Source organism: Mytilus edulis, chromosome 8 (assembly GCF_963676685.1).
Source record: "Mytilus edulis chromosome 8, xbMytEdul2.2, whole genome shotgun sequence".
In the NCBI taxonomy this organism is placed as follows: Eukaryota; Metazoa; Mollusca; class Bivalvia; order Mytilida; family Mytilidae; genus Mytilus; species Mytilus edulis.
The window spans coordinates 62,680,391-62,693,977 of record NC_092351.1 but is presented as its reverse complement, the minus strand read 5'-3'; the positions used below and the strand labels follow the sequence as shown (position 1 = coordinate 62,693,977).

At 31.5% G+C, this 13,587-nt stretch overlaps 1 protein-coding gene across 1 annotated transcript; it reads right to left on the bottom strand.

The window, feature by feature from the left end:
* Window positions 1-1,077: 1,077 nt before the first annotated feature.
* LOC139484268 (uncharacterized) lies at window positions 1,078-12,634 on the bottom strand. Its single transcript, XM_071268004.1, has 9 exons — window positions 12,625-12,634; window positions 11,912-12,000; window positions 10,901-11,084; window positions 8,474-8,776; window positions 7,633-7,699; window positions 6,711-6,763; window positions 5,902-5,979; window positions 3,604-3,660; window positions 1,078-1,163 (listed from the first exon to the last, which is right to left on the bottom strand). Exons 1-9 carry the CDS (start codon window positions 12,632-12,634, stop codon window positions 1,078-1,080), a joined length of 927 nt encoding a protein of 308 aa, XP_071124105.1.
* Window positions 12,635-13,587: the final 953 nt, after the last annotated feature.

Here is a 13,587-nt window from a genome sequence, read left to right as displayed (position 1 = left end):
CATAAATTTTTTTGGGAATCGCCAATGGCAGTCAGCAGGGTTTAAGAACATAACTGATCTGATAGTCAAAAGCGTTATCAATTTATCATGCAATCATTTGAAAGAGATATAGTAACTGTATTACCCTGTTATATTGGTAAATTATATCAACGATATAAAAACGTCGAAAATGTCAGCCAGCGACGAACGGATTGTGCATGTGTACGCTAGCGTTTAGATTACGACAGGTGCTGCAATTTTGGCTATTTATTGCTATTTGAATTCGAATCATGCACGGTGACTTTGGTTATAATTTAATTTTTTTTAAAAGGGTAAGCAGTCAATGTGGACATTAGAAAAATACCATCACAATTTACGCATCATATACCGCCAGCAATTTTTTTACAACTATAAGCAAGGCTTGAATACAAAATAATTAATTTTTCATGTATAAAAAGAAATAACTGCTCAAAAAGTTTGATTATTTTGATATATTTTTTTTACAAAACTGCAATAATCCCTTATTTTCAACCTAACTTCTCTCGAAATTTATCACGATAACTTACTATATTTTATAAAGTTATTTCTTAACATATTGCCCAGATATAAAATATTTTTAGGAGTTATAAACATGACAATGGAGCGTAAATTGTAGCGGATCTTCTACAGCATTGGCATATTGGGTATACATTTATTTTCTATATACATGTTATAACTGAGGCAGTATTTTATTTTCATTATTTTATCAATTGCCTCATTCCTTTATGGATTATATTATTGTTTTATATTCAATGACACATTATAAATTGTTTAACATTATTTTCGATATTATGTTTTTATTTCCCTATATAATTTCTTTTAGATTTCCATTGTCTGTGTTATTTTCTCAAAATATTTACTCAATCAAATAGGTTCTTTATTTCCATAAATGTCGTGTATGCTTCAACATATTGGTTTATATGACTTGCAATTAACTAGTGTACATGTTAAGAACAATATAACTATGACATGACTTTATTTTAGAAACCAGACGCAATCTTTTAAAACAAGTGTACAAAACACGTCATGTGTTTGTATAAAAGTATATTTTATAAAATCTCAAGTGATTGTTCTCCTACCGTTCAGTCTTTCATCCAACTTTTTCTCAACGTCAAATTCTGTCATCATGGGTTTTTTATTATTTCCTGCATTAATACAAACATTAGATGAACATGACTAAAAGCTAATTTGGAAGTCAAAGTAGTTAATTTATGTATGATATGCACAGGTCAATAATGACTAATAGTACTTTTTGTTCGTATGCCAATATACATTGATAAACGCGTTACGGAAATAATAGATTATGCACTGTCATCCCATTGTACCTGGCTTTACCCTTAGTTTTAAATGTTGCTTTTTTTTCTTTTTTGTTTGGTGCCTTCATAGAAATTAGGAGATGCAGTGTGATTTCTATTAAGACAACTCTCCACTAAAAACCAAATGGCATAGACGTTAGAAACTCAGTATTTAGAGTGTTAATATCACTATGTTTTCTTTTCTTTTAATAGAATAATTCTGTTAAACCATGCATGTACATTTTTTGTAGCTTATCCATCTTAAATTTACGATTGTGTGGCTATCTTGATATATATATATATATATATATATATATATATATATATATATATACAACTCGTCTAAACATCAACCCAACAATGTTAGATCTGTAAATTTGCTTTCGCAAATTTTTGGTTCTTCCCTCGCCGGGATTCGAACCCATGCTACTGTGATATCGTGACACCAAATCGCCTGCACTGCAGCCGTCCCGCTAGACCACACGACCACCTGGGCTCTCAAAAAAAGAGCTTTCGGTGGGCATGTGTTACCTTTCCACGTCAGTTTTAATCTAGCGGCGTACTACAGTACATGATATATAAGGCATGAAGATGTTATTGTTACAGATCAGCTAAATTATCTATAGTAAAGGATCCTACAAATTAATGTAAGATACAGTCACAGAAAATAATTATAATCATAAGTACGTCTGAGTCAGTGACAACCCTACAACAGATGTATCCATCGGATCGCCATCAATGATGGTGATACATGGCTGTGTACATAATGTATATACAACTCGTCTAAACATCAACCCAACAATGTTAGATCTGTAAATTTGCTTTCGCAAATTTTTGGTTCTTCCCTCGCCGGGATTCGAACCCATGCTACTGTGATATCGTGACACCAAATCGCCTGCACTGCAGCCGTCCCGCTAGACCACACGACCACCTGGGCTCTCAAAAAAAGAGCTTTCGGTGGGCATGTGTTACCTTTCCACGTCAGTTTTAATCTAGCGGCGTACTACAGTACATGATATATAAGGCATGAAGATGTTATTGTTACAGATCAGCTAAATTATCTATAGTAAAGGATCCTACAAATTAATGTAAGATACAGTCACAGAAAATAATTATAATCATAAGTACGTCTGAGTCAGTGACAACCCTACAACAGATGTATCCATCGGATCGCCATCAATGATGGTGATACATGGCTGTGTACATAATGTATATACAACTCGTCTAAACATCAACCCAACAATGTTAGATCTGTAAATTTGCTTTCGCAAATTTTTGGTTCTTCCCTCGCCGGGATTCGAACCCATGCTACTGTGATATCGTGACACCAAATCGCCTGCACTGCAGCCGTCCCGCTAGACCACACGACCACCTGGGCTCTCAAAAAAAGAGCTTTCGGTGGGCATGTGTTACCTTTCCACGTCAGTTTTAATCTAGCGGCGTACTACAGTACATGATATATAAGGCATGAAGATGTTATTGTTACAGATCAGCTAAATTATCTATAGTAAAGGATCCTACAAATTAATGTAAGATACAGTCACAGAAAATAATTATAATCATAAGTACGTCTGAGTCAGTGACAACCCTACAACAGTTGTAGGGTTGTCACTGACTCAGACGTACTTATGATTATAATTATTTTCTGTGACTGTATCTTACATTAATTTGTAGGATCCTTTACTATAGATAATTTAGCTGATCTGTAACAATAACATCTTCATGCCTTATATATCATGTACTGTAGTACGCCGCTAGATTAAAACTGACGTGGAAAGGTAACACATGCCCACCGAAAGCTCTTTTTTTGAGAGCCCAGGTGGTCGTGTGGTCTAGCGGGACGGCTGCAGTGCAGGCGATTTGGTGTCACGATATCACAGTAGCATGGGTTCGAATCCCGGCGAGGGAAGAACCAAAAATTTGCGAAAGCAAATTTACAGATCTAACATTGTTGGGTTGATGTTTAGACGAGTTGTATATACATTATGTACACAGCCATGTATCACCATCATTGATGGCGATCCGATGGATACATCTGTTGTAGGGTTGTCACTGACTCAGACGTACTTATATATATATATATATATATATATATATTTCCTTTTAATATGAATAAAACTGTGTATACACATATAAGGAAAATTTGTGTTTCTTTAACATTATTTGTTTCTGTCTGTTTTGAGAGAGTTGAATCACATACTATTTAGTTATACATAATTTCAGTTAAAATCGATTTACCTGAGTGTGAAAGTCATAACATATGACATGTATAAATATATTGTTCACTTACTACAGCAGTTCATCATTTCTTTACCCCATTTGAAGAGGACTATAACAAAGATTATACCTAAAAAGAAATAAGTAGCATTGTAATTTAACATTGACTTAATATTTACTTTTAGAAAAGATGTGAAACATTATTGTTTGATAAATGAGTAAATTAAGAAGTCAATAAATTTGCATAACAAATAGTGCTTATAGAATGTTACAGGCTTTTGGAGATTTGTCACACCAAAACACACACATATCACTTTTTATAGCTTAGACCAGAAAACCCTAAAGACGTTTTTGAAAAGGAAACACAGAGTTATCTGGTATATTTTAATGTTTACTCTGCCTTTGACAATCAATCACATTATTTTTAATCTGGAATCATTGGCAATAATATTTCTTAAACTGTTCAGTATATAAGAATAATGATGCTCATACACTTTGGAAATTTCGGAGAATTTTTGATAACCAAAAATAACATCTTGGCTGTCTTAGTTTTTTTTTTAATTTGACCACACAAAACAAATTTTATTACAAATCAAAACTTTAAAAAAACAAATTGTGCCACAGATTTAACTATTATAATTATTTACCCTGCTCCATGCTTCCCTACCTTTTTAATGATTGCACCGTGTATGACTCATATCAAAATACTTTCTTGAACTGAGCAACTAAATGGGTGCCATATTCATATTAAGAAAAATACATTTCTATTCGAGAGCACCTGATTTTATATATCATGGTAATGTGTTGATTTTTATCATCTTTCTATAGATTTTCTATTGTTTTGTCTACTGTATCCCTATCGCCAACCACCCTTAACTGAATAGCAAATTGCATGTTTTCCCTTTCTTAGGCAGAACAAACTGGTACATGTAAAACGTATCCGCTTATAGTTTTGTTCATCAAGCCCCTGTTTCCTTAACATAAATCTATTAAGTGGTATTTAAATAAAAGAAAAAAGATATAGAGGGTGGAATCTTTAAGCGTTGTCAACCAAACATTCTTCTAAAGAAATTGCAAAATCTGACTAAGACCACATAAGCCTGTGCCTAAAAACATTAAAATTTCATAATTTTAAGTTTGTTCTTTTTCATTTTATAACGTGTCAACAGTAAATCTGACTAATGGTCTATAATTCCATGAAGGAAAATGTTCCCCGATAGTGGCATATACTACATGTACCAAATAATTATGATGGTTAAAAAAACTAATCAGAAACCTGATTTTTAACTTACAAATCAAATTTGTGTATGATACAAGGTTTGTCAAGTTGACTTTATCTTAACATTCTCTTTTTAAAAGAAGTTTGATGACTGTGAAAATTTAAGTTTTTATTATTTAATACCGATAAGTTTCATTGTTTCCAACATTTGTTTTCGACCGCCGATTTCAGATTTACATTTTCACTCCTTTATAAGTTAAACTTAATCCAATTAGATTTCGGCACTTTTTATCCTATTTATATATATATGTATATATATATTTATACATGCGCACATGGACATCTCCGGGCGCAGTAGTAAATAACTTGCTTAATATTAGCCTAAATACTCTGCAGAGTTAAATAAAGTTACAGCTGGCTAGGAACAAAATTATCTCAAAAGTTTGTTTACACATTACATTGGCTTTTATTAATATATTGTGTATAAAAGGTACATTAAAAAAAACAAGTAACTTTTATTTTAAGATTGTCCTCTAAAGTAAGTTATGCATGTGTATATTAAAAGGTCAGTTGGTCAGTCTAGAGAAGTTTTGTGGAGGATTTCAAAGAAGTATAATTGTATACACTTAAAATATGATGTTATAAAATTGAGAATTGAAATGGGGAATGAGTCAAAGAGACAACAACCCAACCAGAGAACAGGCAACAGCAAAAGGTCACCAATAGGTCTTCAATGCAGCATACTAGTTCAGTGTAATGGACGTCATACTAAACTCCAAATTATACACAAGAAACTAATATTAAAAATCATACAAGACTAACAAAGATCAGTGGTTCCTGAATTGGGACAGGTGCAAAAAACGGCGGGGTTAAACATGTTTTTTTTTTAAACTCAACCCTCTCCCTATACCTCTAGCCAATGTAGAAAAATAAACGCATAACAATACGCACAGTAAACTTTAGTTCAAGAGAAGTCCGAGTCTAATGTCATAAGAGGTAACAATGTTATACACCAAATTATAGTTTCTAATTTCTCAATTTTGAAAAAAGTTGTTTATTACCAAAAACAATACCAACCTGTTTTTATCTTGTATCAATCAGACACTACCATTTGTTTATAATACCAATTATTATATAGGAATATATACTCACTGATACCAGTAAATACTGTTACTGTTATAGCAGGTTGCTTCTTCGCAACCATTTTCATTATTGAAAACTTGTTCAAACCTGGAAAAAAAATCAGATAACAATTAACGATCTCATGTTAAACGTGAACGTCATGACATGCACGACTGTCCAAGAGACAAAGGCTTCAAGATATATAATGAACACATATTTATAGCAAACTTGAATGTGTATTTAAGGGAAACAATCTAAGTTAACTTGCTTGCTGGCTGAACCATGAAGTCATTATTAGGTTAAGTATATTCCCCTATTTCGAAGAAGTCTAGTCTTACAGACAGATAGATTGTGTTTCTGTTGGACTAGCCTAGTCTTAACTTTATACTGATTTAGAAATTACCTTAACTTTCACACTCATGTACTTTAGATGTAAAGAGAACATTTTTTTTTGTCTCAAGAAAAGAAAAATTCATATCCTTTTCATGTTTTCAACCTTAACAAATCTGAGTAATGCATTGATCAATAATATTCCTATACATGTATTCAAAATTCCCTTTTCTCGTTAATATTTTTTAGCCATGGCTTTGTACGTTTAGCTTGTTCTTTAAAGTTTGAATGTCTCTCTGGTTTTCTTTTCTCTCAACTAGTTGATATGAATAGTTTTGGTGACAAATAATACAGATGACACAAGCATACGAACGAACGAGCAAGTGAAAAACTTATTTACATGTATACTACATCGTCAGTCCTAATAACGCAAATGAATTTATTAGACATCAAAGGTTTGAACGTCCCTTTTGTATCTTATGGAACATTTGTTTCTTTAGAATCAATACCTGATTGTGGTGTTGCACATCTTGTTGTTTTCTTTACTGGTGTATTAGTTGTGCTAAACATACATAATGAATACAAAATTCAAATTAAATTATGCTTTAATGATAGATGCAATATATTGTGTCTGAACTGTTTCCCTGTAAATTGATTATGTTCTGTTCTTAACTGTTTTATATCTTTGTATTATTGAAATCTCTTCAGTACCATCGTAGAATAGGTAAATTAAGACAGCCCTTTATCGTTTATCGATTTAAAGATAAAAGCAAGGTTTTAATATGAATTATAGCAAGAACTCCAAATGAACATTTGTCGAGTGTTTTGACGGAGTACCATGCATGTTTTGATAAAAAAAACAATGTAAATCTTTGTTTAGTCAAAATGACACAATTAGTTTAACATACTACAAACTTCTTTTTCACATTTGCTTAGTACCTTTTGGATACTTTTCTCATGTATATGAAGTCAAAGTTTAAAAGCATGAACCAACCCAGCAATATTGTAGTTTTTATCCATTCGTATGATGTGTTAAGGCTTTTGAGTTTGTCATCTGATCGGGGATTTACCGTTTTTAAAATTACTCAGAGTTCGGTGTTTTTGTAATTTCACTTTTTACAAGATCAATGATAATTGTACAAAAGTATTTTGACCTCACACGTTAACTGTTTTAATGAAACGATGTGTTTCATGAAACCGTCTCAGACTGAGCGCTAATCTATTGAGCCAAAAGGTTATGGATAAAGATCCCTAAGGTTGAAAATTAATTAAGTCAAACTGAATCTTTGATTTTGTTTAATTCTATTTTTTGGGGAGGGATGATTGGCGGGTGTAGAGTAAACGCTATAACTATTCCTCTTTGTTATTTTATTGTTCTCTATCTATCTCACATTGTTGTAGTTTCATTTCCTTAAATATTGTTCTTCTTACATTGTTTTCGTGATTACAGGGCACTTGAAAATACCAGTCCAATCTGTAGCCGTTATGCAGTTATAATCTAGTAAATACAAAATTGGATTTTAACTTATCTTTTGCACATATATATTGAATATGCTGTAATAAGTAAGTCGTTGAAAAATCTAAGCACAATAGAGTTTGTCTAAATTTTACATTAAGTTTACTTTATTAATTAAAATATTTGAATTTATTGATCGAAAATGAACTTAATCTTTTATTGTTTAATTGCAGAAAATATGTAAATAAAGATATTAAACAATGATAATTCTTCATGTTCATTGTATGTTCACATTCGGTAATTTCGCTAGCGGTAACATCGTTATGAGTTTGAATGTCTTCCTCGCTCATTTTTACATTCGATTATTTCCCTTAGGTTGTCGTTCAAACTACAGTTGTGGGGAATTATTGTTTCAGATTTAGAACAGGTCATGCATGTGTATCTATACATAATAATCGGCACAATTAACGACTGAAAAGTATTTGTATCAAGTTTTTTTTATCTTTTAAACACTTTTATAATTCAATAAGGATTAATTATTCTTAAAACTATCAACAGCAATCTTAAATACTTTTGTTTTGACATGATCGTTGTTATTTTTGTTATTATCTTTCAAGTGTTCTACTAAATGTAAGTAAACCAAATGTTGATGAATTCACAGTGAGACAACTTAATTCGCAAGCGTTTTTTCAACTTGAGAGAATAGAAGGGCATGAGGATCATATAATGTGATGTTAAATGAAAATCTGATAACAGCATATTGTTGAAATGTATTGGACACTTTCCTAAAGTAAGACAAGAAAAATAAAATACTACCAGGTGTCATCACTTGAAACCTGCTGCATGGTTTCATAAAGCATGAACAATCGTCTATAGAAGGGTTGCAGAAGCAGTTTTGTTTCGGACTAGTTACAAAAGCAAACCCTCTTGTATAATCACATCTGCATGTTCTGTCTGAAGTAGCACTTCCCTCATCATGAATGACTTGCCCCGGTTCATTACAGCCCGTTTTTTCAAGTATGCAGTCGTTACTAACATTCGTCCAGAATTTGATCGGTTGAAATCTATTCTTGTCGCACTCAATTCCATCAATGTTGCCTCTGATGATAAATTTATAGCCTTGAAAAAGAAGATGTTATTTGATTTTTATAGTAAATAAAAAGATATTATACATTTTATTTATCAAAAAGCGTTAGTAGAAAATATATGTATTTACATAACTAAAGAAACACAATGACCCATAACTCACTTCCAAATCAACTTAATCAATATTGTGGTCATTTTTATAAATTCCCTGTTTACAAAACTTTGATTTTTTTTCGAAAAACTAAGGATTTTTTTATACCAGGAATAGATTACCTTAGCCGCATTTGGCACAACTTTTTGGAATTTTTAAACCTCAATGCTCTTCGACTTTGTACTTGTTTGGCTTTATAAATATTTTGATATGAGCGTCACTGATGAGTCTTATGTGAACAAAACGCGTCTTGCGTATTACATTATAATCCTGGTACGCAGTCATATGTCAACATTGTTGGATGCAAACAACTAAACATGTATTTCATGATAGAAATCTTCTACGCTACATGTAATTTTACCATACTCAAGGCAAAAAACAATTGTTTGTTGTTTTTCTTCGTTTTACAGTTTTACAGCCAATGATATGCCGTGAACACATGAAAACAAAACTGATATGAACTCTAGCATAGCTTCTTAGTTGTTTGATTTAGTTTTATATAGCAAAGTTGAGTTTTACCGTTATTTATGAAACACATATATTTTTTATATGTTCTATCATTTTACATTTAAATCTCTACTAAATATTTTCTCATTTTCATTCTTTGACAAACAAATCTAATGTTTTCTACGGGGTTTATTTTTGTTTAAAGAAACAGAAAATGTATGCATTCATTCACAGTCTGTAGATATATCAATAAAAGCTTTTGAAAAAAGGTAGATATCATCAAATGAAGAGACAAAAAACAATATATTATTTAATTATATGTCAGAAAGATTCAACAATACATAATGCAATATATGATCATTTGGTTTTTTTCTGAAACAAATACTTTAATAAACATTCAAGATTAGTGAGTACAAACATCAAACACAAAAATAGTGATGGATGTTTCTAACTTTGGATAACAAGTCAACTACAAAAGAAAGAAATACTTTGATTCATTTCACTGTCGTGGGTACCAGTTTTCCTGAATTAAGGAAATGTTGCATTTTTTCGGGGATATTTGATATCTGGGTTTTCGTAGTTAAAAAAATAGTTCTCTAAAGAATGAGGTGTCTTAAATAGAACTGTTCACTATTTTAAGGACTGTTGCATTACGATATAACTGAGAATAAAATGTTTTTTTTTTTTTTAACAATGATGAGATGAAAAACCTTATATACATAATACATGTATATGCATAAGTACAGTTTTTAGATGGAAACTTTAATTTAGTACCATTTGTCTTGTTTTGTTTATTTCTATTGTTGTGAAAATACTAACACATCAAATTCAAGAAAATTCTAAATGGGCAACTTTTAAAAAAATCCATTAGGATTTTAAATTTTTGAACCGGAGGGGTATGAATTTCCTGGTACATGGAATGTTAATAATTTCATCATTGATACCAGGACTAAATGTGTATATACGGCAGATGCGCGTTTCGTCTACAAAAGACTCATCAGTGACGCTTAAATCTAAAAAAGTAAAAAGGCCAAATAAAGTACGAATTTGAAGAGCATTGAGGACCAAAATTCCTAAACGTTTTGCCAAATACAGCTAAGGTAATCAATGCCTGAGGTAGAAAAGCCTGAGTATTTAAAAAATTCTAAATGTTGTGAACAGTAAATTCATAATTATAACCATATCAATGATAATTTCATGTCAGCACAAAAGTGCTGACTACTTGGCTGGTGATACCCTTGGGGAAATAAATCTCCACCAGCAGTGGCATCGACCCAGTGTTAGTAAATAAACTCATCATAGATACCAGGACTAAATTTTCTATATACGCCAGACGCGCGTTTTGTCTACAAAAGACTCATCAGTGACGCTCGAATCCAAAAAAAGTTAAAAAGGCCAAATAAAGTACGAAGTTGAAAGAGTTTTATGTTATTGACATGATTTACTCAATGTTTGAAATTATTTGTCTCAACATCTTTTATAAACTTGTTCAAAAAGGGGATTTTTGTTCCTCGTACTGCACACATTTTATTATGCTTTAAAACTCAAAAATTACTTACCAGGTCTTTGGAAATCTGGTTTCTGGGTACAAAAGTCTACAAATGTTGCAGTGGATTCATCATAAAGGCAGTTATATGACGGGAGTGTTGAATTACAGCGAGCCCTGGTTCTCAGTCTCCATTGCGACGAATCGGGACACAGTATCGCAGTAGCTTCATATAACCATTGGGTTAATAGGAAGAGCTTTACAGATAAATAAATATATTTTAAACTGGTATAAACATTCATACTTAATAATTTTGAATAGATAAATAATAACATTTCATAAGGAAACAAAATATTTAAAGTAAATTTCTATTCAACCCGGCAATGGGGCAATGGGACAAAATCATACAAAAAATTAATATATATATTTGAATCGTTCATTTCTTTTATAAAACAATTGTGCAAACACTTTCTTTAACAAAAATCGTTTTATTTATCTTAGTCCTGAGAATTTTTTGGCTACTGGATTGTTGACTTTTAGTACTCTATTTTGCCGTTAGCTATAACATTAATGTTGGCTAAAATCGACAATTATACACCACAAATGCCAATGGGAAACCGTTATTAAAGACAAAGAAGAAAGAATTATAGTATTGACTAATTCGGTTGGAAAATTGTAAAACACAAAATCAACAAAAGTTACGACAAAATTTAAGAACAATATGAACGCACGAAAAATATTTTGATTGCAAAACATATCATTCTATTTTTTCCCTGTTTTCAATCGGGATTTAGGATTTTGTGATTAATTCAAGAAGGATACGACTGAATGAACTCAGGAGTAAAACCCGAAAGTTTATAAAGAAGTAACTTTTTGACAGTAAATACCCGAATTAAACAGTTTGTTTTTCGATTATTCGCAAATGAATTGTAATGAATATACAGCCCATGGACATACATGACATAGTGCATAGTTAAGAATATGCATGTATGCATTCATTGATTCAATTATTTCTTTCACATTAAGATCACCAGAAATTTGTCTTGATGTCCGTAACGCTTCTAATCATTGAGTGTTCACTCACCTGTGTGAGTCTGAAGTCGACTATCATCGTCAATGAATACTTGATTGTTTCTTCTTTATCGTTGTGGGTAATTTCATCACAATGAGTTCCTTATAAAATACAGTTAAAATTGTAAGTATAGTGTACAACTGAAATTTGTTTGTCCTGAATATTTTTTCAGTGATTTTGTATGTTATCCTTCTATCAAACGGTCAATCCAAATTACATTAATGTGTTTAGTTTGGTTACAACTGGCGTACGTTAGAGGGAATATTGGGCGGTCACAAATATGTGTTACGTATCCACATTTTACTATTTGACTACTAGTATTAAGCAAATAAGCTATAATCATACGGTAGCTGAGGTTTTGGAATTTGTGACAAATGTTCAGACTCCTTGGTGTTTTTCCATACAATACAATGTAAAATAGTTTGCCCCATAACACACATTTATTTTTTCACATAAGACTAAATAGCTCATGAAAGGTCATTTACCAAAATTTTAGAAGATTCTTAATTTTCTTTCTTTTGTTTTGAGACCCAATAATACCAATGCAAATATAAGGTAAAAGTCCGAGTCAGCCTTTTCCCGCCATATTTTAATTCTCAAATATCTCGAAAAGGAGGTCCATGACCTATCAATATTTTTAGCTTATGTTTATCCTTAATTGATGCTCTACCAGCTTATAGTATCAATTTTAACTTCTTAATTCATTAATTTTCACCTAACCTTACCTAAGTACATCCTTAAGACAAAATATAAAACAAATGACTTATTCATTTAAGTGTAATACATTTTTTTACAAAATATTGAATTTGCACCCTTATAAATATCATTTGATTTTATAGGGAAAGGTGAACAGTGCTACTAAAAAGACGCATCGGTGATTTGATTGTTTACTTCAGACAATAGTATCTTGAAATACGTTATACAAGTATGCTTACAAAGACGAAGAAGCAAGTCGTGTACGCCTTTTATCTTACTTAATTTTATAACTTTTAAATACAAAATGAGAAAATTATCTCGCTTCAGATTCATTTTTTTTCCAAAATTGATTTTGATTTGGTAGCTTTAAGAACTCATCGTTTGAGAGATAACTATAAATGTATAGGTTAAGTGTAATGACCGCGGTGCGTTTGATCATCGGTGACTGAATTTATTATTCCCTGTATTGGTTGTTGGCAATGGAATTATCCTAAAGATAATAACAAGATATGTAAAGAATTAAATAAGCAGTCGATTCAAACAAAATATATGTATTCATCGAACCAAAAATTTATACAGTCTATGCACCCCTCCGTCATACTTCAATGTAATAGGCCGAAATACGGTCAGATAGGTTGGTTATATCGAGTAATGCGATTTTATTGAAAATCTCTATCAAGTGATAAGACACTACACAATAGCGTCTTGGTAATTGACTATTATCTAACTCTAAGACATCATTTAACGTCATATTGCGTGTTGTAGGCTAGAATCATAAAATATGACTCGTTACCAATTAAATTTTATTCTAGGATATTAAATTAATCAAATTGTGTGTCCCATTTATGAAGCCGGTAGCTTATAGAAGACATTGTTTTTGTAGGGAAGGCTACATATAAAAAGCAAACAACATATACCCCAATTTTTTTTACTTTTAACTGTATACCAATGTTCTTTCTTTTTTATCATGAAAACACTCAAATGGTTTATGT